This window comes from Mytilus trossulus, chromosome 2 (genome assembly GCF_036588685.1).
Source record: "Mytilus trossulus isolate FHL-02 chromosome 2, PNRI_Mtr1.1.1.hap1, whole genome shotgun sequence".
NCBI classification, from domain to species: Eukaryota; Metazoa; Mollusca; class Bivalvia; order Mytilida; family Mytilidae; genus Mytilus; species Mytilus trossulus.
The window spans coordinates 83,293,079-83,319,979 of NC_086374.1; the positions used below are offsets into that span (position 1 = coordinate 83,293,079).

At 31.8% G+C, this 26,901-nt stretch overlaps 1 protein-coding gene across 3 annotated transcripts in view; it reads right to left on the reverse strand.

Moving 5' to 3' along the window:
- Positions 1-1,636: 1,636 nt before the first annotated feature.
- The window catches only part of LOC134708173 (contactin-like), a 34,859-nt gene continuing 9,594 nt past the window's right edge, over positions 1,637-26,901 (reverse strand). For all 3 annotated transcript variants that reach the window (XM_063568503.1, XM_063568502.1, XM_063568504.1), the window contains exons 2-25: positions 25,698-25,806; positions 23,756-23,850; positions 22,435-22,520; positions 21,105-21,265; positions 20,097-20,210; positions 19,387-19,716; positions 18,109-18,204; positions 16,163-16,390; positions 15,579-15,684; positions 14,149-14,330; positions 13,286-13,555; positions 11,647-11,949; positions 11,104-11,273; positions 10,389-10,515; positions 9,872-10,033; positions 8,953-9,114; positions 8,209-8,303; positions 7,324-7,413; positions 6,347-6,494; positions 5,012-5,133; positions 4,583-4,769; positions 3,583-3,698; positions 2,423-2,606; positions 1,637-2,014 (exon numbers count right to left, since the gene is read on the reverse strand). In XM_063568503.1, coding sequence (XP_063424573.1) covers positions 1,893-2,014; positions 2,423-2,606; positions 3,583-3,698; positions 4,583-4,769; positions 5,012-5,133; positions 6,347-6,494; positions 7,324-7,413; positions 8,209-8,303; positions 8,953-9,114; positions 9,872-10,033; positions 10,389-10,515; positions 11,104-11,273; positions 11,647-11,949; positions 13,286-13,555; positions 14,149-14,330; positions 15,579-15,684; positions 16,163-16,390; positions 18,109-18,204; positions 19,387-19,716; positions 20,097-20,210; positions 21,105-21,265; positions 22,435-22,520; positions 23,756-23,850; positions 25,698-25,758 — 3,717 coding nt within the window. In that variant the 5' untranslated portion in view covers positions 25,759-25,806 and the 3' untranslated portion in view covers positions 1,637-1,892. The remainder of the gene's footprint in view (positions 2,015-2,422; positions 2,607-3,582; positions 3,699-4,582; positions 4,770-5,011; positions 5,134-6,346; positions 6,495-7,323; positions 7,414-8,208; positions 8,304-8,952; positions 9,115-9,871; positions 10,034-10,388; positions 10,516-11,103; positions 11,274-11,646; positions 11,950-13,285; positions 13,556-14,148; positions 14,331-15,578; positions 15,685-16,162; positions 16,391-18,108; positions 18,205-19,386; positions 19,717-20,096; positions 20,211-21,104; positions 21,266-22,434; positions 22,521-23,755; positions 23,851-25,697; positions 25,807-26,901) is intronic.

Sequence of the window (26,901 nt, forward strand, 5' to 3'; positions counted from 1 at the left end):
GTGGTTGGTGGTTACATCGCCGCAACCTTCAAAACCAAATCTGTCATACATTTAAAGCCATAATGCTTCCATTATATGATACAGGAACAAATACAGCTTGACATTGAAATCCTAGAAAACTAAAATTAACAAAAATGTCTTTTCTGTCTATTCGAAATAACATTAAAAAAATGTGGTGCACACTTTACAATAACACGCTACACAGGTTATTCAGTGTGCACCATATTTTGATGTTATTTCTTCATAGACAGAAAAAATATTACATTCATTCCTTAAATATTATGCATCAGACGAAAGTTTATTCTACATTAGGCTTATTCGTTCTAAAAAGTTTTGAAGGCCACACCAAAGATGAAGTGTAACAGCAAAAAAAGGAAAAAAGTTATAGAATTTTATTTGTAAAAAATATATAAACAATGTATAAAGATCATTACATGGATTTCATTATATGAAAATTGAAATGTACAATTATTTTATGAAAATTAGAATGTACAATTATTTTTATGAAGATGATGATCTAAATAGTTATGCATGATATGATTTAATGATGTTCTACGGCTAAAACATATTATGAATTCAAAAATATCCAGTAATTTGTAACTTGGTACGCCAAACGCGCATTTTGTCTACATAAAACTATTCAATGGCACAATGTAAGCCCATCAATATAGAGAATAGTATGTAGAAATACAGATTAACTTAATTGCCGATCTACAGAGAAACTACTACGCTAAACATGTTTTTTTCTTATTTTATATAAAAACTTCTTTGTGTCTTTCCTAATGTATATTAGATTATAATTACTTTTGGACAAATAGAATTAAAATTTGATATATGCTGAAGGGGTATCACATATAAAAATATTGTTGTCAAACGATAAACTGTAAGGTTGGTATTTCGTGATCCTGGATCATGTATGTTTCGTTTTTTTTTAAAACTGTTTCTTAGCAATACAAATAATGTTAATTATAACGATATTCTAATTTTTACATCTAAAATTGTGCAAATGTACTCTTTTCAGTTATACATAAATTAGATCAATAACGAATGAACATAACATGTAAAGATGGGACCATGGAAAAAAACATAACATAGTAACAACTAAGCAATATGTAAATATACATAAATATAATTACCACAACAACAAATCGCTGTAGTTTACTTATACTAATGTACAGTTCTGTTTAATGGAATGGTTTTTTAGAAACAATGCAATGGATTTCCTCATTTGTGAAAGACTGCGTATTATGACTACGGTTCAATTTCACTCTTTTCAAATTACTATTTTCAAAGCTTAAACGTAGCATTTTACTCAATATCAATATGTTTTTTCAATAAATTCTTATTGGGATATTGATAATGATTAATGTCACTGTCTGGTTAACTTATTTATCCTACATAAAAAAAGGCCTTTAAATAAAGGGTAAAATTTAAACAAAAAAGTTTAAATATCTGAACCATTGTTTACCTGAGAAGATGAAGCATGTTATGCCATATTCATATTATAAATATACATTCATTGGGAAAATTTGCTGCCAAATAATCAATTATGTGATGATTCGCCATTTCAGAATCTAATGCTTTTTGGGTAGTTTTTCTAAAGGCATACATTGTGATTGGTTTAAAACGTGACAAACAATAGAAATTCAACCAATAGCATAACGCTATTTTCATTTTGTTGTACGAACAGTGAGATTACACAAAGTCCTCCAGATTCTGAAAAGGCGAATTCTTCATAACAATACTTTCTCATTGTCTTTATGATGAATGTTATCTACCTAAGTCAATAAGTATTATTCATATGTTGTAAACAGAAAAAGGGTATGGGATAGCACTAGTTCATGTTTTCAAGTTATTATTTTCATTCGAAAATATAATATCAACTTTAAGTACTAAATCAACAAGTACGAAATTACAAGTCCCATAAAGAACGAAGTTAGTGAAAATGATAGTCTTTGACACCCTGCAACAATATCTGTCATGGCTGGATCAGTAACAGGTACTCCCTGTCCTCCTAAAAATTAACAAATGACAAATTGCAATGAGCAGAAATATATATTGTAACACATTTCGTTTCAAAACTGACAAAATGAAGAAAAAATTAAGTTCATGAAAAACAGACTTTCGTCATAAGGTAAATGACGGAAAGCAATTTGTTTTGCACATAAAACCGACAAATGAACAAAGCGATTTCCACTGAGGATAGTCTCAGATTTCATAGGCATTTAAACGAAGGATGACCATTCGAGAAAATTATATTGATCATAGATTGTGTTAGTAATATCAAATCAACAATTTTTTTAATTTCCATTGTATGACTTCAAAAAAAAATTACCCAAACTTTGTTTACTGAGTAGTCTTTAAAAGGTTCGTTTGTAATAAAACAACATTAATATTAAAAAAATTAAAACGAGATACAAACCTAAAGTGAAATATGTGACCGGTGACATCTTCCCATCACCTCCATTACTGTATCCCAGTACACGTAACTTGTATATCACACGTTTTTCTATGCCGGTTATGATACCTTCAGTCTTTCTGTTGGTTATTATAACATCGTTTTTTAAAGCCTGTTTTATATCCTCGTTTGCTGGATACCATCGTAACTAAAATAAAAAATGTTCTTTATAAGTTGAAGAAAACCTTTCAAAGAGGCACTGCTGTTCAAGCTGTTTCATATATAAATCATATAATTATAACAAATACAGGTAGAAATTAACAACAAGAGTTTAAGAATTAACCATCGAAATTGAAAACGAATAAGGACCAAGTTACTCCAGAGGAATATTGTATTTCCTACTTTATGTATCCATTTTCCACCACGGCATATCAAACACCAAGAGGATTTAAAGGCAATTTGAGACGTAGTGCCTCTTAAAACAACAAACTCTAACCACATTACTATCAATTTATACAAAAACATAAATGAAAGTGATCCAGCCGCCGATTGTAATTTCTAAACGAGTTACATATGTTTTGATGAAGTTTATATATCTGTATACATTGTATACTTCTAAAATATAGGAATAAGTTCACAATTGTATCATACATACATTTTTGATTTATTCGTAGAAATCCGACACGTAGATTTTTAGGATTGTCTTATCCCAGGCATAGATTACCTTAGCCGTATTTGGCACAACGTTTTGAATTTCGGATACTCAATGCTCTTCAAACTTGAACTAGGTTGGCTCTATAATAATTTAAATATGAGCGTCACTGATGAGTCTTATGTAAACAAAACGCGCGTCTGGTGTACTAAATTATAATCCTGGCACCTTTGATAACTATATTCAATTAACAATTAGATCGGATAAAAATCAAAAGATTATTTCACAAGGGTCGCAAAGCTCGTGTAGATTTACAAGGATAGCAATGTACGTGTAGCTGTAATCACACAGGCAATGAACATGTAGATTCTGATTGAACTGATATTCATGACTGATAAAGTCTGAAAACTAGATATAATGAAAAAAACTCACATAAGCTTATGACTATATACAACACTTTTAATAAATAAGTTCAAATTATCGTTCTTATAATTGAATATTTTTACCAACTTAGACTATACACAGTCTTTACCTTATATCCTGACAGTACTTCTTCATTGATCCCAGTTAATACACCTCGCCATTTCACATGTACACTGTCAGGACCATGCGATCGCACTGTTACATACTCAGGATAATGCCTTGGTGCTGTATATATTGAATTTATTATCATTTTATTATATGCGGCTTTTTAAATGAATACGAGACATTGTGTTAATCTTATTTAAGAAAGAGGGACAAATAAAAAGAAAACAAATCCGGGTTACAAACTAGAATCGAGGGAAACACATCAACTATTAGAGGATTACAACGGAACAAAACAAACGCCATACATAGAAACGAACTATTTGAATACAACTGCTTTATTCCTGACTGGGTTCAAGCCATTTTAAGAAAAATGGTCGATTGAACTTTTTTTTGCTAGCCAAACCTCCTGGTTAAATGGCGATGTTAAAAGAAATATGAACCAGTTAACGGGAATATCAAGATAAATCCTCATTCAACATTCTTTAATTCTTATATAGTGCATTACATAGAATATCAGCAAGTTATTAAAATTCCAATAATGGGACAGTATCCTAAATGAAAAGTTGCTGTGTATTTGCAAAGTCAAACTGGCATTTGATATGTTTAATATATACCATTAAACAAAAACGATATGTATTTCATGCATGTAGATTATGTAATCATCAACTGTTGCTTCACAGAAAGTAAAAATCAATTCCTTTATTATAACAACTTGGGGTTTTAAGAAACGGGACAATTTTGTAATATAATTATAGACAAACTAGTCCATTATTTATGAAGCTTGTACATCAAATATGAAGAAATATAAGCCATTTATTGTCTTAAATATTATTTCAAGTAGTATAACACCATGTTTTTGGACAAATGTATGTGTCCTTTTGATTTAAATAAATTTGTGGGATCCTCGTGAAATCGTGTTACCGTATTGGTTGAATATTCAAAATTATATGCGATTAAAAACCTTGCAATCATTATTTATACTATCTTTTTAAAACAATACATACGTTCGGCATTTGTACTCATTCTTGTTTTCTCACTAGGAAAACTTTCTCCTGCAGTGTTAAACACCTGGACAGTAACCCAGAAATCAGCATTTGGTTCTAATCCAATAACATAACCCGAATTTGCAATACCATAAATATAGGCTGTCACTGATTTTCTGTTTGGATCATTCAAGTCAACCACATTTATCTGGAAAAACGAACAAAGGTATCTTAACGTTTACTATGACTACATACCATGTAATTTAGGTAAGCTCCAACATAATCATGTTGAACGTGGCTTCGTATCTATTCACCACATACAACCAATCATCCCTTTTTAAATGTTACGTGTTGGTGTCTTCATCAAATGTTTTACACATTTAGCAAATAAATCAAAGTAGTTCCGTCAGATTCTCTTTCAAGTAATGATTAAACTTAAGTTGTGTTTACCTCAAATCCTTGTATTGTGCCACCAATGACTTCTCTAGTATTAGGCATTGGATTCCAGTAGACCAACAAAGCTGTACCGTTTACACCACTTCCGCCGACGGCTTTTGGAGGATGTGGAGGAACTGAAATTAGTATTAAAGACAAAAAAATAAAATTTGTTAAACTTTGTGTTCTGTCATCACACAAGTTATTCAATAATTGATATTAATTAACGCATTAAGAAAAAGATGATACAAAATAAATTTAGTGCCATAATTATCAGTGAAAACAAAATAATGACATCCACATCACAATAGTAACAGATAATCATAGCCAAGGTTCCGTGTTGAAGGCCGTACATTGACGTATAATGGTTTACTTTTATAAATTGTTATTTGGATGGAGAGTTGTCTCATTGACACTCTCGCCACATCTTCCAATATCTAACCTAGACATAAACTTCGGTGATTTGTTATTCTGACCATGTCATATCTTTTTCAATAGAAGACATTTTATTGGAAGGCTGTGTAAGATAGTTGCTGTCTGCCTAGTTTTGACTATTGAACAGCGGTATACTCAGGGTATACTACTGTTGTATTTATTTTAAGTTTAATTATTTTACATTTTTTCAGACCGGGGTCTATGTATGATTATTCTAAAAGACCTGCTGTTGTATATTGTTCAATCTTTGTCTTTGTGGAAAGTTGTCTTATTGAAAATCAAATCACGTCTCATTATTTCATTTAGTGTTTGATTGTGACTGATCTCACGGTCTTATATAGTCTTATACAGTATTCAAATTCAGGTAGTAAGAATGTTTATTTTATTAAGGTAGTGCATAACAGTACAGGGAAATAAGCATTGTAAATGCCAGCGCAACATTTTAATCCCACTTTATTGTTAAATAAACAATAAGCTTCTCAATAATTAAAATAAGTATTTTGAAAAGTTTTGTTTTATAAAAATTAAATGCGCCGAATGGATTTTTAGTCGAAGTGTTTGGTACCACCTTAGGAAATTCAGTTCAGATTCGTATTATTCAAGTCTATTAGCGCGGTGATATTTTTTCTGTTTAAAAGACAATGGTCCTATGAAAACCTTAGCAAAAAAGCACAAATATATTTTATCTTGTTATCTTGTCCATGTGTCAATTTGAGACTAAGGCTCGTGAGTTAGGTAGAATTAGATATCAATTTAAGTGCCTTCGACTGATATTTTGAACTGAAACGAATTCTATGACGTAAACCCATCATTTACACTTTGATGTTCAGACATACTTCAAATATAAACTATGAATAAGCAGTTTAAGCTACAACGAGTTCGCCAGAGTTTTACTCCTTCTACGTGTTTACTTACTCATTTCAGCAGAGTAAATCACTGTCATGGTACTATTAGGACCGATTCCGTATCTATTTTTTACACCGACAATAATTTCATATTGTTTGTAATAATCATTAGAAGTCAATGTTTTCACCAATTTCTTCTGTCGTCCAGGGAGTGTTACCTATAGATATAAAATGGGTTAAAGTAAAGTGATTTGAGTTAATCTATTGAAAAGGCTGGTTGTTGAATTTGTGGATAATTTTGTAATAGTTATACACCGATGGATAGGTGTGTTTAGATGAGAAACCCCGACGTACGGATAGGTTTCTTATTTTGACACGCCGTATCCCAAGGTCTATAACTAACTTACACCAATGATAAACCCTATATTTGTTAACATTGATTATCAAAAGAAAAAGAACGGATAGCATATTTATTGACTATATCAAACAATGATTTATAAGAGGTTTTTTTTACATGAAACTCCACTGGTAACCTTACTTTGGCTATCTATGTTTAAAATTGAGAAGTTAGTAGATTTTACAAACATCAAAGTTGCTTTTATTCATATTCCCGTTTAATCCATGTGCTAATGTGGATCAGCAGGTAAAGGTTGGTCGATTCGTGTATTCGGTTTACAAAAAAACATCATGCTCCTTGTATGCAGTTTGAAAGCCATAACAACTACAAAGTTGAAGATCGTCGAGGACCAAAAGTTCTAAAGTAATTACCTGTATCAATTTAATAAAAGTTATCCTAAATGTATTTTATAATATCTTACGGTTTTGTATATTTTTTATTTTGTTGAGCTCAAGATATTTTTGTGTTACAATGTTCTTTCGAAATAGATTATTTGATATCTTTCACTTATATTTGACTTGTTGTATCATTGTGTTATTATCTCATTAAAAAATTCTAAAATATTTCATTCATAACTACAGGATGAAGCCATATGCCATTTTAACAAATGATGACAATGATTATGATGGAATCTTTCATTTCAAACTTACAAATTGATAAGGTGAATTGTTGTTTTCCTTACTCCTCCAATACACATGGTATTCTATTGCTGGACCTCCTTCATACTCTAAGGATAAGGGCTGAAATATATTATGGAAACTTGACACAATAATAAAATATAACAGTAGATTGGATGCTCGAAATACAATTATCACATATTTCTAAATATACAGGTATAGGGTCAGAAATAAAAGGTGAAATGACAAAACATATAATTTTGGTTCATCCTCGAGAGTATATTTTATTAAACCTAACATCTTTACGTATTAGACTAAACCATTTCATTGAAGTTCCTATCATATTGATTAATGACCACAGGAACTAAAGTTTAGTGCTTTTAATATAATATAATTGAAAATCAACTCATCACATTCCAGATCATCTGAAATCACCGCTTTTTTTGTGGAGCTCCCATGTTTTTAGCTGTTGTTCTATGCATTAATGTTGGCAGTTAATCCTCTGAGTCTTATACCATAATTCACCGTTTCAGAATCTTATGCATTCTGGGTAATATTTTTAAAGTGTACACCAAAACGTTGTGATTGGTTTAGAATGTTCTAAAAAATTTAAATCCATCCAATGTATACTATTTTTATTTTAGTGTACGAACAATGAGATTACCAATAGTCCTTTAGATTCTGAAAAGGTGAATTGATGATGAATTAGATTTTTTTTCTTACTTTTCAAAATAAGAGAGAACAGTTGCTAACTACAAATATTGTCAGTGAGTTGTTTATAAAAAAAGATGTGGTTTAATTGCCAATGAGACAACTCTCCACAAGAGACATTTACAATTTTAGGTAACCGTACGGCTTTCAACAATGAGCAAAGTCCATACCGCACAGTCACCTATAAAAGGCCCCGAAATGACTTACTTGCCACGACATTTGTAAAGTACCAAATGTTCCATTACCACCACCGACGTACTGGACTGGATATTCAGGTTTGGCACCAGGTATAGTGTAAGATTCTGTGAAAACAATGGATATAAAATAGAAGAACATTCATACATTATATTTAAGTGCGCCATGCCTGACTTATCCGACAAGCTTATACACATTAAACTCATTACTGTTGAAGCTTAGGGACTAGGGACTTTCCGTTTTGAATTTATCTCGAAGTTCAGTATGTTTTTAATTTAACTTTTTACAAAACGAATTCATTCTGTTTAGTTGTTTCTGAAAAATTACGAACATTGAAGAACAATAATGACACTTTTGTTTTATGCAGTTAGTTTCTAGTATTTTTTGTGGGGATTTATTCCCTTCTATATACATCATATACCCTAAATTTTCTTATTCTACTCTGGGAAACAGTACATAAAAAACACAAAACATCTCCCTAGAGGCATGGGTTGGCGTATTTAATTATAATCCTGGTACTTTTATCCCAAAAATAGATTACCTTAGCCGTATTTGGCACAATGTTTTGGAATTTAAGGTCCTTAATGCTTTTCAACTTTGTACTTGTTTGGCTTTATAACTATTTTGATCAGAGCGTCACTGATGAGTATCATACTCCTGGTACCTTTGATAACTATTATGAAACAGATGAATTAACTAAGTGCAAACTCAATTTTCTTCTTAATGAAGCGAAATACATGATAAAACAATACTTACTGGAAGGTATACTTGGGTATCCCGGTACAGAAAAGGCATTTGAAGCAAAAATCCGGAAAGTATAGTTGTTATAAGGTAACAGACCAGTTACTATGTATGTTCTCTTTTTAGTATCCGTGCTATCATCTGTTGGGACATTTCTTGCACCAAAATCACTTATTTCTATAAAGCAAACATTTCAATACATAGAAGGGAAAGTTAATTAAGTGAAATAATCAAAATACGATATCATGCACAACACAGATAAATTAGAAACCTTTTTGTAATTAAAAGATTTTTGCAACCATTATTCAAGAGTAAAACATAGTTGGTATACTGTTATTTAAACCACTTTATTTAAATGTAGCATTTCATAGCATTACTAGTGTCTTTATAAGTGAACCAATTTAAGTGCCAGTCTGCCTAAGAATCAGGCAGTGGTGAAAACATGACCAAAAAACCCCACCCAATTTGACATTGATTTCAGTTCATAATATGTAGTTATGCACAAAAATAACATTCATTTCCATTTTCTGTTCTGGTAATAGAAGATACAATTTGGTTGAAATGCACTAGAAATTAACAAATAAGGGGAGATAACTCTGTAATTTGCTATCATTCTAACCAATTTTCTAACCCAGTTATTTGATATTACCAGACACACACAAACGAAAGACTAATAATTTTTAACTCAGGATGATGGTTTGTAATAAATAGCATGATTAACTCAGTGGGTTTTTTCTAATCATGTTTTATTTTTTACCTAAATTGCCTGATCCTTACAAAGACTGGCACTTAATCATTATATATCTTGATTTTTATTTATTTTCAAATTTGACAACATATCTTAGTATAAAAATATATAAAGATGTGCCGACGATACAATAACCCATCAAAGTACAAACAAAGTGAAACAGTTAATTATTATTTTGATACTTACCTCCAACCTTTCTCCATATAGGATTGAATGTAGTCATAGCCTCAATAGTGTATTTAGTTATTGCGCTTCCCCTTTCTGCTGGTTTCGTCCAAGTCAGCGATATTGAGTATGGGGTAGCGGTTCCTTTAATAGCATAAACACCAGCAGGTTCTCCCGGAGGACCTGTAATTAGTACACAAATTTGTTAACGTTCTTTCGTTTCCTACTAAACATCAAATATCTAGTCTTTGATCGGGTATGGTAATATCTTTCATCTCTAACATTCATGATCAATTCTATTTCGATCAACTATGCAATGGGATTTTGTGATCTAACACACAATTCGTTGTATTACGCTATGTGCAGGAATAAAATACGCGAATGTTTTTTTATTGTAATTTGATAATTGCCAAAAAAGTAAATTTCAAATTATTGCTTCCCGGGCTGTTTGAAATTCAATTGAAAAAAATCATGTGAAATTTAATTCAAAGTTTATAACTTAAGGATATGAATAAAAAAATAAGTCAGAAAAGCATACCATGGACAGTTAGTTTACCAATGGCGCTAACGGATGCCACAGTGGTTGTTGCCACACATTCATAGTATCCATCGTGTTTAAACTGTGCAAAACGTATCCTTAAACCATGCATGTTAATTCCATTTTCCTAAAACAAAAAACGTATCCTTAAACTATGCATGTTAACTTCATTTTCCTAAAACAAAAAGTGTTCGTTGTCTTTTTAAATACAGATTATAACTAACTATAACAACGTAGGGAGAAAGTTATGTTGCTTGCTGTACACGATATCCTTTATTTGGCATATACAAAATTAAAAAAAATCAGACCTACCGGTTATATGTTAACTGTTGTTTTGATAAACGGAATATAAGATGTACAAAGCTCAAAACGCACAAATCCCTTAGTTTTCTAATTGTTTTTATGGCCAATTGATTTTTACTCCAGAATTTGTACAACTGCAATAAACTTTTCCTCTTAAAGTTGATGTGTTTTCCTCGAATAAATACTGTTGCCTTTATTTATTTAGGTAATGTACTAACATTCAGTAAGACTATTGTCAATTCTGTGATTTAAGAGGAACATGATTTACAACTTCCTTTTCCAATTATTATACAATAAGGAGATGTTGTATAATTTTAAATGAGACATCTTTCCGCAACAGACGGGACAGATAATAATACTTGAAAGACATTTAAATTTATATAGTAATGTTCAATTTGAAATAAATACAAACTTTTACGAAATATGGATCATTTTCGACATCTATCATCATGCCGTTAAATTTCCACACATATATCAGATCATATTTGTTATAATCATATGATGCTTCACATCGTATAAACGCCGTTCCATTCCAGGTCACAAATGTTTCATCTGCCGGAACTACAGGCAGTGTTATTTCATCTAAAAATAGACGAAACACATATAAATATATTCATGATGATACATATTTTCCTGTTGTTCTATACTTACTATAGTTAGAAAATTATGGTATTTTAAACCGTTTTCTTTGCATAAACATTACAAAGTATGACGTTGATTACAAACCACATCTTAATTATAATATGAGTTCTAAGGTCTAATACCTCTAAAGTATTTGGTTATGTTTTTGTTTTAAAATGGGCAGTTCTAGCATCACCCGAGACGTCCTTATTATTTCTGTCCCGTTAAAATCCGTTTGGATGAGGAGCATTCGTATATTAGTGCATTGACAAATCAAAAATGCATTAAACTGATATTCTGATAAACCCTTATGGATAAGGTGAATCAAACTTACTAGCAACGGTCAACTCCGTAGAAGAGTCGGCTTCCCCCAAGTCATTCGTTGCTCTGCAAGTGTAAACGCCTGCGTCTCCTAAAGTAACTTTTGTGATAATCAAATGTCCATTCAGTAATCGATGTGCTCCAATGTTGGAGTCAATCGTGCTATATAATGGAACGCTCAATTCTATACCATCTTTTAACCATGTGATCTGAGGTGCAGGAGCTGCCTGTGGATTGCATGGTATTGTTATGTTTCCATTCAAAGCGGCGAGCATCTTTATTTGTAAGGGGCTTTTGGCAAACGAAGGTGTAAATGCTGAAAAAAAATAGATTTCGATAGTAAAACACATCATATAAAGTATAGTATATAAATAAAGTACGAAAAGTAGCATTGATTCGAACAAGCAACTAATAAAATTGACTTCTTTTCAGTGTATTTGTGATAAAATATTAAAATTAATTGATTATATAAGGTGTACAAAATGTTTCATTCAGATTTCTTACTTTAACGCATCACAGGCGAAATAGCTGTGATGTATACATTACACAATAACACCATACCTAAATGCATCGAAAATTCACATTGAAAAATTGAATAAGATATTTTGTTTTAAAGGTTCTGATTTTTTTTTAGCATTATATTATCACTTGTGTGATATCTTGACACTATCATTAAGCTTCTGTATCATACTCTTCAGTATATCAAATAATTCATTTTATACAAAAATCAAGATGGTACCTTTATATGCTGACAATTTGTCTTTTTATATTTCTAGATGCTTTTTTTGTTGTTGTATCAAATGCAAAGAAATTCATTGTTTTGTAATACTATTATAACGAAGTATCAGCTAGTAACTATAGTTTTTGCACAGACTTAAACTAAAAAGGAAAACTGATAGAACTAAACTTAAATATATATGTTTTAATATAGAATGTAAATAGAGGCAATTGACACCAAAGGGATTACCAAGATCAGTTATCATTATCAAATGATCATGGAAATTTTCTTTTCAGAAAATCTAACTACACCATGAATCATATTACTTAACCTACCATGAGTTATCAATTATTCCCACATGATATCTTGAATATATGCCAGTGCGATTGCAGCTTTAACATTTCTGATAGAGGTAAAGCAGGGAACGGCTTTTTGGATGCATTCATTTTATTAAGTGTTGTTTTCGGTTTTTGTTATTACCTACAACGGACCCTAAACTGAGCCCCACCAAACACTGTACCAAATACATTTGATGCTCCACACTGGTATATATACTTATAGAGGACTCTTAACGGAGCCCCACTAACCACTGTATCATATACATTTGATGATCCATACAGGTATATATACTTACAGAGGACCCTTAACTGAGCCCCACCAAACAATGTACCATAAACATTTGATGCTCCACACTGGTACATATACTTACAGAGGACCCTTAACTGAGCCCCATCAAACACTGTACCATATACATTTGATGCTCCACACTGGTACATATACTTACAGAGGACCCTTAACTGAGCCCCACCAAACACTGTACCATATGCATTTGATGCTCCACACTGAAACATATACTTACAGAATACCCTTAATTGAGCCCCACCAAACACTGTACCATATACATTTGATGCTCCCCACTGGTATATATACTTACAGAGGACCCTTAACTGAGCCCCACCGAACACTGTACCATATACATTTGATGCTCCACATTGGTACATTCCACCATCTCCTAGCTGAATGTTGGTCAATTTAAGGACATTGGAGTGTATTTCAAATTTTCCTGGTACGGATGTTATCACTTTAGAATCTTTGTACCAGGTGTAAGTAGCTCTTGGCCTGGCTACCACCTCACATCTCCACGTAATTTGGCTATTGATGTCTACATGCATATCTTGCAATGCATGAATGAAATAAGGTTTTGCTAGAAATAAATATAATTGTTATCATTTTTACATGTTGCCTATAGCATTTGTACAATATTATCCTTCGAATTAAATTTGAGGGTTAAACTATTCCTTCTAGCCTCAATCTGTGAACAGAAACAAATCAGCAAATGTATGTATCCTAAATTACTGACTTGGCGTGATCATGTTGAAGCAGAAAATCTTGGAGTATTTCACTATTATCATGAATACACAGTTATTGGAGGGCATACATGAAGATGTAGCTGTGAGACTCTTAAAGCGTCCATGGAAAGATTATATATATATATTGATATCATGTAGACGCCACCATCAAATTTCAGAAATGTTCACAATTTTCATTATTATGTCGACACATTTAGTTTCTACAGTTCTTCATAATCATGGCGTACAATGAAAAACGAGTAAAGAAAACAGACCCAGTCTCTAAATTTTACAGTCGTGTTTTCTCCGTGTAGACATCATAAGATACCCTCAGTTTCTATTCTATCATACTAGTACTTGAAATGGATTATCAAGATTTGAACATCAATATACTGTTGCTTTTAATTGTTTGTAAACATTAAATAAGATGTTATAGTGAAATTGTTACCTGAAAGGGCAAAAGTGAATCTTTTTTCGTCAAATCCCTTGGTGGAGCTGACGCTACATATATAAGTTCCTTCATCTTCAAACTGCGCATTCTCTATCACCAGGATACGATTTAAGTCTTCATAACGTGTTTTTCCGGGTATGGGCTTCCTATCTCTGGACCAGGAATATTCAAGAGGCATTCTGAAGGTAAGAACAATATTTGGTGAAAACACCGAATCGATATTGTCAATTGATAAAATATGATACTAAAAGGACGAAAAGATCGAGATATCGCAAGGTCTTATAAAAATACAGGTATATTCCGAACACATAAACGTGGACAAATGTGTATATAGATATAGGAAGATGTGGTGTGAGTGCCAATGAGACAACTCTCCATCCAAATAACAATTTAAAAAGTAAACCATTATAGGTTAAAGTACGGCCTTCAACACGGAGCCTTGGCTCACACCGAACAACAAGCTATAAAGGGCCCCAAAATTACTAGTGTAAAACAATTCAAACGGGAAAACCAACGGTCTAATCTATATAAACAAAACGAGAAACACGTATATATTACATAAACAAACGACAACTACTGTACATCAGATTCCTGACTTAGGACAGGTGCAAATATTTGCAGCGGGATTAAACGTTTTAATGGATCCAAACCTTCTCCCTTTTTCTGAAACAATAGCATAACATCACAACATAGAAAAACATACAATAAAATATCAATTGGCAGACTTAACTCAATCAAAAAACGTATGATTACACAATGAACGAATAAATTTGATCTGCCATATCTGAATACAAATGCACAGTAAATTAAATATTAGAGACAAACATTCATGACCAAAAAGCTAACAAACAAATTCAAACACACTGAGAAATATTTAACCAATCAATGTTCACTTTAGAAAAAAAAACCGTTTTTTTATAATCTTGAAGTTTATACAAATGTTGTAAGAATAAGTGAAAAATTGAAGATATTACAAATAATCAAAGCTGGTGTACAGACAGGATCCATATAAATAAAAAAATAACAAAAAAGCATTATAAACAGTATCAACAGGTCGAATGAAATGTACATTAAAGATTCTTATTTCACAAATGGATCAAACTAGTTTAATGAATAGAATGTTTTCTGTTCTGTTCGAGACATTGATGCATTTATGATGTCATACAAGTGAGAGGTTTAGATAGCTATAACACCAGGTTCAATCCACCATTTTCTTTAGAAGAAAATTCATGTACAAAGTCAGGAAAAAGACAGTTGTTTGTTACCCCGATTTTGTTTTTTGTAAATGGATTTTTGAGTTTTGAACAGCGGTATACTACTTTTGCCCTTAGTTATTCGTTTGGTGTGTTTGAGCCTTTAATTTTGCAATTTGATTAGGGACTTCCCTTTTTGAAACTACCGCAGAGTTTTGTGATTTTTCTTTTTACCTGCCATAAGCCAAACATTCCAGTCGTATCTCGAATCCTCTCATTGGTGTTACTGGGTAAACTCTAGGGAAACTATCCTGTATCTCAGGTGGAAAGTCAGCGGCAGCTTAAACATAATAAACGAACTCATACTTTTAATATCGAATTGCTAAAATCAAAAACGTTCTTTGGAAAAAAGATACAGTTTCAAATATTGAACCAGTATCAACCCAAAAAAATTATTAGCGATTAAGTGATTGTATCCATCTCCCCACCCCAACCACACGCAAATTGTTTGAACATCAGAGTGTCAGTGTGTGTGTGAACTGAAATTTTAAACACAGATGATTGTTTCAGCAGACATTTGTTTCATCTATAGCAGAATATATTTGTATATTTTTTTCAATTCATAATATTCACTTGCATTTCTAATAGAGCTATAGAGCTTACTATCTGTCTGTTCACGATATTTCCGTCTTGACAAGTACAACTTTGGAATTAGAAATGGAAATAATAGACTAATGAGACCAGTAATAAAAAAAACCCATTTTTTTTTTAAATCACACTTTTAAAAAACAGTTTATAATATAATATAACATACATACTTTGACCTGTCACCTCTAGGTATATTCCTTTACTAGTAACACTAGGTGGCTGTGACGTCCACATCTTTTCATCCGGAAGTGACGTTAATGTAACCAGGCAGTGGTAGTACCCACTATCCTGAGCCTGAACTTCAGAGAAATATAAATTACCATCACTTGATAAGAAATAGTACTGATTTAGTGATGTCTGCAGAAATTCATCGCCTTTCTGCCACTGGTAATTGGCCGCTGTAAATTAAAAAGATAGTTCAATGTAAAAAATACTTAAATGAAAAGTTCAACCCCAGTTCTTAGGGTAAAAGTAAGTATTTGACACTATAGTTTAAAAGGTATTTTATAATTGCACATACGCATACCAGAAGACATCTTTGTGTTCATATTGTTCAAAAGCAATATTGTCGAATTTGTTTTAAAACCAAAATATCAGTAATCATATTGTTTTTTTCAAAGAATTTATAGGGGTCACTGAATTGTGAGCCAGACTTTTTGTCTTATGTATTAAGTCGTGGTGTAGTGGTTAGTGCGTCGGACTACTAACACAAAGGTTCCTTGTTCGATTCCCGTTTGGGATGAAAATTTCAGGAACTCAATTTTCGGCTCTCCCTTGACACCATTTGCGAGTATGGTCTTGAGGAAACGATGATAGTCCGTCGGAAGGGGACGATAAATGGCTGACCCGTGTTAAGAGAGAGCCATATCTCTTGCACGTTAAAGACACCCTTGTAGATTTCGAAAAAGAGTAGGCTAATGCCGCTACAAGGCAGCACTCGCACCCGCAAAGTGGAAAGGGATTAATATAAGTTGTAAAACTTGTTTCCCAATCAACTATAAACAAATATGTTTAAATTAAGTCTGTACTAAGTCAGGAAAATAGCAATTGTTATATAATTTTTAACCTGGTGCCTTTTTGTTAGCTATTATTCGTGTGTTTCTTTGTCCAAAATGTTGTCAAAAATCTATTTGTATTGTAGTCCTGTAATGTTATATTTAACATTGCCATTAAAGCAGAAGGTTTGGCATGCCACAAAACCAGGTTCAACCAACCATTTTTTTCTTTAAAAAAATGTCCTGTACCAAATCAGGAATATGGCCATTGTTATATTATAGTTCATTTCTGTGTGTGTTACATTTAACGTTGTGTTTCTGTTGTATCGTTTGTTTCCTCTTATATTTGAGTGTGAATTCACTTTACTAAAAGACGTGACACGGTACTTTTCTATCTCAAACTCATGTATTTAGTTTTGATGGTATATTAGTTATTCTTATCGGATTTTGTCTAATGCTTAGTCCGTTTCTGTGTGTGTTACATTTTAATGTCGTGTCGTTGTTCTCCTCTTATATTTAATGCGTTTACTTCAGTTTTAGTTTGTAACCTGGATTTTTTATTTTCTATCGATTTATGAGTTTCGAACAGCAGTAAACTGTTGCCTTTATTTATATTAAAGTTTGTGTCTGTCTGTGTAACATGTTTATGTTGTGTTTCTGTTGTGTCGTAGTTCTTCTCTTATATTTGATGTGTTTTTCTCCGTTTTAGTTTGTAACCCGGATTTGTTTTTATTTTAATCAATTTATGAATTTCGAACAGCTGTATTACTGTTGCCTTTATGTATGTCATGAATAAGGTATTTTACTCCATGACAAAATAGGGTAAAATAGGCGAAAGAAGTGTACTTCAAATTTTTTAACCAACTGTAGTAGCATGTATTTCTCTTTAATTTAAATGATCCATAAAATCACGAAACTGCTTTTTATACATGTATATTGTTGTAAATAACTATAAAAAATTCCAATACTAGTATCTTGAACTGCTGAAAATCCGGTTATGAACTTTTAATAGCAATTGGAACGGATATAAACAATCCAAATATGCCAATCTATAACATTTGAAACCTTTTATAAAAAAAGAGTAACATTTCAAGTATTCAATTCCAACTGGATATAACTACCTGGTTTATACGTAGGATGGTTACAGTTCAGATATGTCCCTTTGTATAAAGATACATTAAATCTTCCGGGTACCACGTTTGAAAACTCGTTTAAAACTGAAAACAAATATGGTATCATTAGTTATCAAGCTTAAACAGCACTGACAAGGGTTTTCATAATTATGTAACAGAAGGTTTGACGACTTTATCAAATTTCTTTCATAATTTGATATAATAGACATCTGGAATTCGATATCAACCACATGACTTTACGTACTTTGATAACAATCAGACACTTATAATTAGTTTTATCCTTGGGTGAAATGCCCCGCCCCCATCATATCATTCATAGATAAATAGCTTGAAAACTATGCATACAATATGTTTTGGTATATCGATAGGATGTTGAGCTCGTAATAACGTCTTAAGTCTATATATATCACCTGTCTCAGAGAAGTCCAGAAGTCATTCATAGATAATTTGAATAAAGCTTATATGTTTATATACAATATTGAAAATTTACAGAGAATGATATTCCTTTTTCTTGTCTGTTTCTTGCTGTATATTATTAGTAACCTCGCTGTAGAAAATACACAGAAGGGGCAAACGTTTTCTGACATATAACATATTTATGTTCTTTCAAATCAAATTGATACTTAAAACATTTCATGGTCCCTAGTGTAGATTTAGGTTCACTACGAACGTTCAAATCTAAAACATTGAAAGGCAATGATGAAGAAACGTTGAAACAGTGATGCAAAATAATGCTAAAGTCATATTTGCCGGAAAGAGTTGGATTTAGTCGGGAAAAAGTATAAAAAATGAACAAAAAATAAACAAAATAACCAAAGTAAATTAAAAAGGTGGAAATCCTTAAATCCAGACAAAATCAAGTGTTCTACTAGATCAACCAACGGAACAAATATGAAATACCTGGTCTGCATGCATTTTCTAAAGAACATGCAAGTTTAACCGTGGTTGTATAGTTAACTTAATATTTAACTAACGCTGTTCCGTTTCATTGACAAAATTGGGTCATCAATACAAATAGACATAATTGGTAAGCATGAAATAAATTAGGATCCAGTAGCCAAAACTTTGTAAACATAGATCACACACTTTCAAACAGAGCCCATTTAAAAATTCAAACCAACATTCAAATAAATAAACAGATTCCTAAAAAAAACAAGTAAAAGCGATTTGAATCCTTTTGTGGCTTATTGCTAATTATTGTATATATGTGTCTCAAACACGATATCTTATTTTTTATATATTTTGTGAATAGAAACTCAAACTTACATCCATGTGTTATCCTTGCAACATTACTCAAAATCGATCCAAACTGGTTTTCGGCTTTACAATGGTAATTGCCACTATAGGCAACTTCTGATGAAACATTTAAGAACGTCAATTTGCCATTAGTTATAACATAATTTCTCGATGCTGTAATCACTGTTTTAGCCGTATTTTCTAATCGGTACCACGTGTAATGAGGCTGTGGGACTCCTACAGCGGCACATTCTAAGTTTGGCTCGATAGAATGTGATGTTACTACTAGGTTTTGTGGTTGTATCTTCATTGCAGGACCCTTTGGTGCATTTTCGTTGTCTGATATCGAAGAGCCATACGCTGGTAATACAAAAAAAAGTTACAATATAAGTTCCCGTTTAATGGTAAGTGAAATAGCATAATTTTAAAATGGAAGTATTTATAGAACAAAATAATTTGTTTATGTAGAGAACCATGTTAATAAATCTGTAATTTTACTGCACTGATCATGTGTATTTGTCAAATAAGAAACCAAACGGCGACGTCAAGAAGTAACGAACAGGGTTTTGTTTTAAATATACTTGTATTTCATGATCTTATATTAATAAACAAAAAAATGCTGACTTCATCTGTTATCCTTAAACCTTCGATGTACCTCCACTATACATAAAGTACTAAAAAATAAAATATATATAATCACGAAAACATTTCAATTAATATATATTTAATTGCTATCTTACTAAAATCTCGCCCAGTTTCAATTATTCGTGAGACTTCGACGAGAGGTATTTCACATATATAACTAGCCAGTGTATCTTCTGTCACTCTAGACCATTTGTATGAAGAAGTTGATCCTGAAAATGGAAATCAAATTGAATAGAAAATCGTCTTCTCTGAATGCAACCAGTCTTATTTCTATTTTAAGAAGTCGGATTGTTAGAATAAAAGGTACATACATTTCAAACGTTACTTTAAATGTTTATGACAAATTGCTGGCATATTACGTTCATATATGACAAACTATTTGGACCTATTTGTATAATAACATTTTCCCGTAATAGTTTATTAACCCTTTGCTTATTTGAATGATATGATATTTAAAGAACATTTGTATTTGTTATGTGTCTTGTCAATATGCTTTCTTATTTATTGTTGTTGACATTTTTGTTTGGTTTTACAGTCATTAAGATTACAACCTGACTTATGTTCCCCTATTTTTGACATTTTGTCTATTTTGTTTACACGTTGACGTCAATATAATGTAATCGATGCGACTGTCTTACATATGAGGGGTTTGTCTAGTTTTAAGTTCAGATTAAATCCAACATTTTCTACATAAGCAAGTCAGGAATATGAAAGTTGTTTACCATTATTTTGATGTCTTTGTGCTTTTGATTTTGCCATTAGATTAAGGACTTTCCGTTTAAAATTTTTCCCGGATTTTTTTTTTTAGCCAAATGTTAGAAAATATAAACATGATTTAAATGTTATCTCAACGTCTTTTGTCACTTGTACGGAGTATCGATTAAGGCAAGTAAGAGGGATCAATCTTATAAAATAGGAACTTTACATACCTGCTCTTCATGATCTTTTGTGTCAATAATTGTATAAAGTAACGGGGCAAGTGTGGCAAACGTATTTTAATGAGATTGTATAATGGAATCAACAAAACATTTTTAAGACAGTAGCAAATTTATGAGTTTGTATATTAAAGGCTTGATATTTCACATAAAAGATGAAGAACCAACCTGAGACAAAGTATTTGTATGCAATCCGCATACCCTGGTATGTAGACCGTTTATTGTCTAGGCTGATCCAATATCTATCGTCGTCATTCCCTGCTGTTCCATCGCCTTCCCATATTAACTTCATATCAAAATAAGATCCGCTTGTATACCATACTGATCGACTAAAATAATTCCTTTTAAATTAAGTATTTACTCATAATGTATCTTTTTTTTTATTCTGTAGAAAATGATATGTATAAAGACATGTAGTGTAGAAGCATATTCATGTACCAGTTCTTGATAAATACCTTAACATAAAATTGAGAATGGAACATCATTTTTCCTATAAATTCTAGTCAATGTTTTTCAATAGTAAAATGAGTAAATTCCTTACTAAATTTACTATCAGATATTATTGGAAAAATTTGTATACGACCAACAATTACATGTGATTATAAAAGTACTAAAGATTTTTGTTTAACCATAAACAACATAACAAATATTTCGCAAATATAGAACTGACAAAACATCACTTTTCTGTGAGTAAGAAATTTTAGCTAAATAAGGTTACTTGATTTACAATAAAAATGTATAGAAGTTATAAAAAGCAATTGATATTTCTATTTGCATAGCATTTTAACAATGTATCAAAGGCCCTGCTATACAGTTGGCACATGGCTGATATTTATGAGATAACTGCATTGAATTGTAATCTCCAACGGCATCAATTGGTGATTTGATGATCGAAAATTAAGTTTACTTGCTACGCGTAAGCTTAAAATTCAATATTATTATCTCCATTCTAATGAAACTGACAGAAGAGAAAGTTAACTCATACATTCAAAATCTGTCATATGTCGTCTGTGCTTGCGCATATTTTTCATAGAAATAATTTAGAGTTATCCAATCAAACTGTATCAAAGGTCCTGGATCACAGGTTGTACATGCCTGATATGATATTGTAACATATTTTTCGCCGTCTTAGATCTTACATACCAAAGTCGTCAAATTTGAAATTTAACCAAATTTGTCATTTTCCTGATTGTTGAATTGTTGATTGAATTTAAATTAGCATGATGGGTGATTCGTGCAAAACAGGAAGCGTTTAACCTGTTAATGCACCCGGTATCTCTCTCTTCTCAATCATTTTTTCAAGATTTGAAGATCGAAAACAATTTTATTTATGATCTATTTACTACAATTGAAGTTACCTGCATCAAGATAGGAATATGATAGTTGTTGTCCATTAATTTGATGTGTTTTATCATTTGATTTTGCCTTTTGATTAGGGACTTTCCGTTTTGAATTTTCCTCAGAGTTCAATATTTTTGTATTTTTACTTTATACTTACCCCTGAATATTATACTGATTTATATTTGATGTTACAAAATTGTTTTCGTCGTCGTTGTTTACACTTACTAACCCGGCACCTTTAGCCTGGAATGGAACATAGTAATAATATAGTTACGAAGTAATACAAAATAACAAGTACCAGGCAACAAGTATACAAAGTCTACTATTAATGAAACAACAACCTACCGTAAATCAAAACTTTTACCGAAAAAAAACGCAATTGAATGGACGGACGCAAAAAAACAACCTAAAACGTTATGCTTATCTACCATTTAAGACGGAGAAGAACTGTTTAGGCAAAACATTTCGGAATTTTGATTCCTAAATACCTTTTCGTCGGGTCGTATTTGGTCTTTTAACTTTTTTATTCAACCATCACTGGTGAATCGTTTGTAAAATGTTTTCAACCGATATTGCAACATGAATTATAGTCGCTTTTTCATTTGGGTGCTTACTGTGTACCCCTATTAACTTGTTTTGTATTTAAATGATGCAGAAGTAGAATTCATACAAATTCTTTTCAAGACAAATCAAAATGAATGTTTGCTTAGTCCTAATATTTCACATTTAAGCATATTGATTATGTCTTGTTTCTCGATAACCAAAATTTCCGAGAATACTTGAATCTCATATATCCTAGCAAACGTGAAATGACGTATTAAGACCGGTCTGCTTCATATGCTGGTCTCTTCCTCGTCGATAAAGACACAAATAGGCGACTAAAACATGAATATATGACAAACGCGGTGATTACCATTTATGGACAGAAACATACTCACTGATCCATCGTTAGGCGTTAACATATCTCCATTATATTGTCACTTGCGTGCATGTTCATACGACATGAATTGTTTTAACAGGAAAGTGCTTCTAACAGAAACTTCTTTCCAACAGAGTTGTGAGGAAAAACGATTGAAATCGACATTTGATGAATTATGGATTGGTAGACATTAGCTACAAGTTTTCGCCATCTTAGATACCAGAAAGAGTCGTGTGAACTATTTTCCATATTTTGACAGTTTGACTAAGTATGGATTCAAAAAGCGAAGAAGATTAATGCATAGAAGACGCGCTCCCCGTCGTAGTAATCTTGTGTGCTACGGAAGGACAAGAAGACCCTGTTTCTATAGAAGTATCCGTCAGGTTGCTCGTGGCAAATTTACATTCGGATCATTGATATTATGTAAACATTCGATATTGTCAGGATTGTTTATAATTGGGGTAGTTTATTTCTATAATACAACCATAAGTTTACTGGACATTCGTTTCCAATATTGTTAAGTCGATAATGTAAATAGGTGATTTTTCACTTTACTTACCAAGCATGTCTTGTCGGCAACTTCGTAAGACAGTAGTGGATAGAATTTGAATAAATAACAATTATTGTTGAAAAGAATCCATTCCAGTGGACATTCTGAAATTAAAAAAAAAAAAAATTAATCAGACAACTTTCTATTTTTGATAGCAGATTATTAGAGTCTCAATGACTTATTTCTAAATACAAACAACTAAGATTATAAGTATGTATTTTTAAAACAACAGGAGAAAATGGATGCGAAGTCATGTGTACATGGAAGGGTAATATAAATCCTTTCCTGCTAAATAAAATTGTCATGCAAAAAGTGAAATCACTAAAACACTGAACTCTGAGGGAAAAATATCAAAAATGAAAGTCCCTAATCAAATGGAAAAAATCAAACGCTCAAACACATCAAACGAATGGATAATAACTGTCATATTTATGACTTGGTAAAATGGTGGAATAAACAAATATCAATATAAATCATATGAATAAATAAGTAAAACAAGAGGAATAGGGCAACTGTTTAAAACGAAAAGGATATTACGAGTATTATCGTGATGTCAAAGAATTATTAGTGATGACTTGATCATGTTGATGGCAATTGAAGAATTATAAATGATGAGAATATGGAAGGAGATTTTACTCAGTTTCCAGTTATTGAAAACATTTGATTTTATCAGTTGTCATGACGACATTCTCCATTTTGAATTTGCCTTGGAGTTCAAATTTTTTTGCTTAACTTTTTTGGGATTGGATTGGAAGAAATAAAGCAAAGAGATTTAAAACATTGCAGTTGAAGAATTATAAATGACGGAAATAAGGCAGGTGTTTTATTTAACTTGTTCTGTTGATTAATAGCGTTTGATTTTGTTAGTTTTTATGCATTGCTCCATTTCGAATATAAATTGGAGTTCAGTATTTTGTTCTTATTTTTTTCTTTATGCTGATAATAATGGATCAGAAGAAATAATGCAAATAAATTAAAAACTTAATAATAAAGAAAATAGAAATTCCTAATAGTGTCTTTCAAAGCTGCCCATTCGTAAATTGATAGGAATGGGAAACACAAAATCCATCTCTTGCTCTTCAATTTCGTACTTTATTTGTCCTTTTTTGGATTCGAGGGTCACTAATGAGTCTTTTGTAGACGAAACGATCGTCTGGCGTATTTACAATAGTTAGTCTATTTGGTCTCTATGATGAGTTTATTTAGCTGAAAATATGAAGTATACAAAACTGAAAAGATGTCTGATTTTTAAAAGCATAACCTTCTGAAAAAATAAGTGTCCTCAAATCGATTGAGATTATAAGATCTTTGTGATCATTGTGATCCATGCCTTTGTCTCTTCAGAATAAAATTAAGAAAGGAAATGGGGAATGTGTCAAAGCGACAACAACCCGACCATAGAGTAGATATATGTATAAAAAAAAGTAAAACCACAAAAATACTGAACTCCGCGTAAAATTCAAAACGGGAAGTCCTTAATCCAATGGCAAAATTAAATAATAAAACACATCAAACAAATAGACGATTGTCATATTCCTGACTTGGTACAGGCATTTTTGAACGTAGAAAATGGTGAATTGAACCTGGTTTCATAGCGCTAAACCTGTCACTTGTATGAAAGTCGCACCAACTTTCATTATATCTACAACGGTGCGTGAACAAACCAGACATACGAGGTAAAATTGTCAAAATATGGGTACAACAGTCATCACTGTGTTACAATCTCTATTAGAACAAAAACTAACAAATATTTAACTAAGAAGCACAAATAGCATTTATATAACGTTTAATTCTAACCCCTTAAAATGAACGCTAATCAAAGGAAAAAAAGGATGCTAATGTGTGTAGAAGACAATTTTTAAGCCACCGAAACCATAACTTAAAATGAGTACTTCCTAGTAATTAAGAGAGCTCTTGATATTGACCTGTATATAGAAACTGTAATAATTACCTGTCAGTGTTTGTGATGCCACTACAGTCACTAGAAACAACAACGAAAAAGCAACTGACATTGTTTTCTTTGTTACATGTCTGTGTTAGCTGTTAGAATTATTATGCACCTGGAATGAAGAAGTCATTTTTAATTGATGTAAAAAAAAATGATAAAGAAAACATTATTAGTAGGGATGTCAACTCGGTGAAGACTTACTAATCGATTACTCATTGGATTTACAGAGCGATTCTCGAGTACTCGCTCGATAAAATATTTACAAAAGTGGAAACACAAAATAATACCAGTCTATATGCATGTATTTTGGGTCGTTGTCGTATGATCGAAAAACCCTCAACATTTTTACCTAGAACTAGATAATAGTCCAAGCAATTTTATACCAAAATTATTAGCTCATTTACTACATGTACTAATTATGTAAAATGGTAATAATCTAATCCAGTAATTAAATAATATCTAAAAAAAAATATAACTCAAATGACAGTATTTGGGAACCGTAGAAAAACATATTTAGTGATCAACAAAGCGGTGATGATTGGAATTTACTGAAACCATTAATTATTTTCTGAGGGTTGACACAGGGTGCGGCGAATTTGTTCTTATTTAACAGTATTATTTCGTCTGGGACGTAACGATTTCTCAAATTTTTAAGGTAACTAACAGTCTTGCTGATGAAATGCTCTGGTACAGAGAAAGGAGAGTGACTAAGATTATTTAGCTAAAAACGTAAGTCTTGTTCATATATCCTATATGTACATTTGCCAGGAGATATTTCAAAATGACAGTTAAACGCCAACATTGGAATCGTATATAATTTTTTTTATTGATTTTGATTAATGTATAATAATTTTCCTGGAGGCACTCACAATAAAATTTGGTTTTGTTTATAGACCTAAGAAACCACAACATCCTAACAAGAAACCGATTAGTCGAGTATCATTTTGGTACTCGATAATCGGTACTACCGAGCGATACTCGAGTACACGAGTACTCGTTGACATCCCTAATTATTTGTAATTCAAATCAGTTCATATCTTCAAAAAAACCTTTATACTTATCCGTTTTCATTTGATAAATCAGTGTCTTAAAGCATATACGGCCAATATTTTACATCGAAATGCACTACAAAAGACATGTCCAGAAGTATGTTTCTGCTAAATTGATTTCATGTCTTATGACTACTTGGAATATTTTGGTAACACCT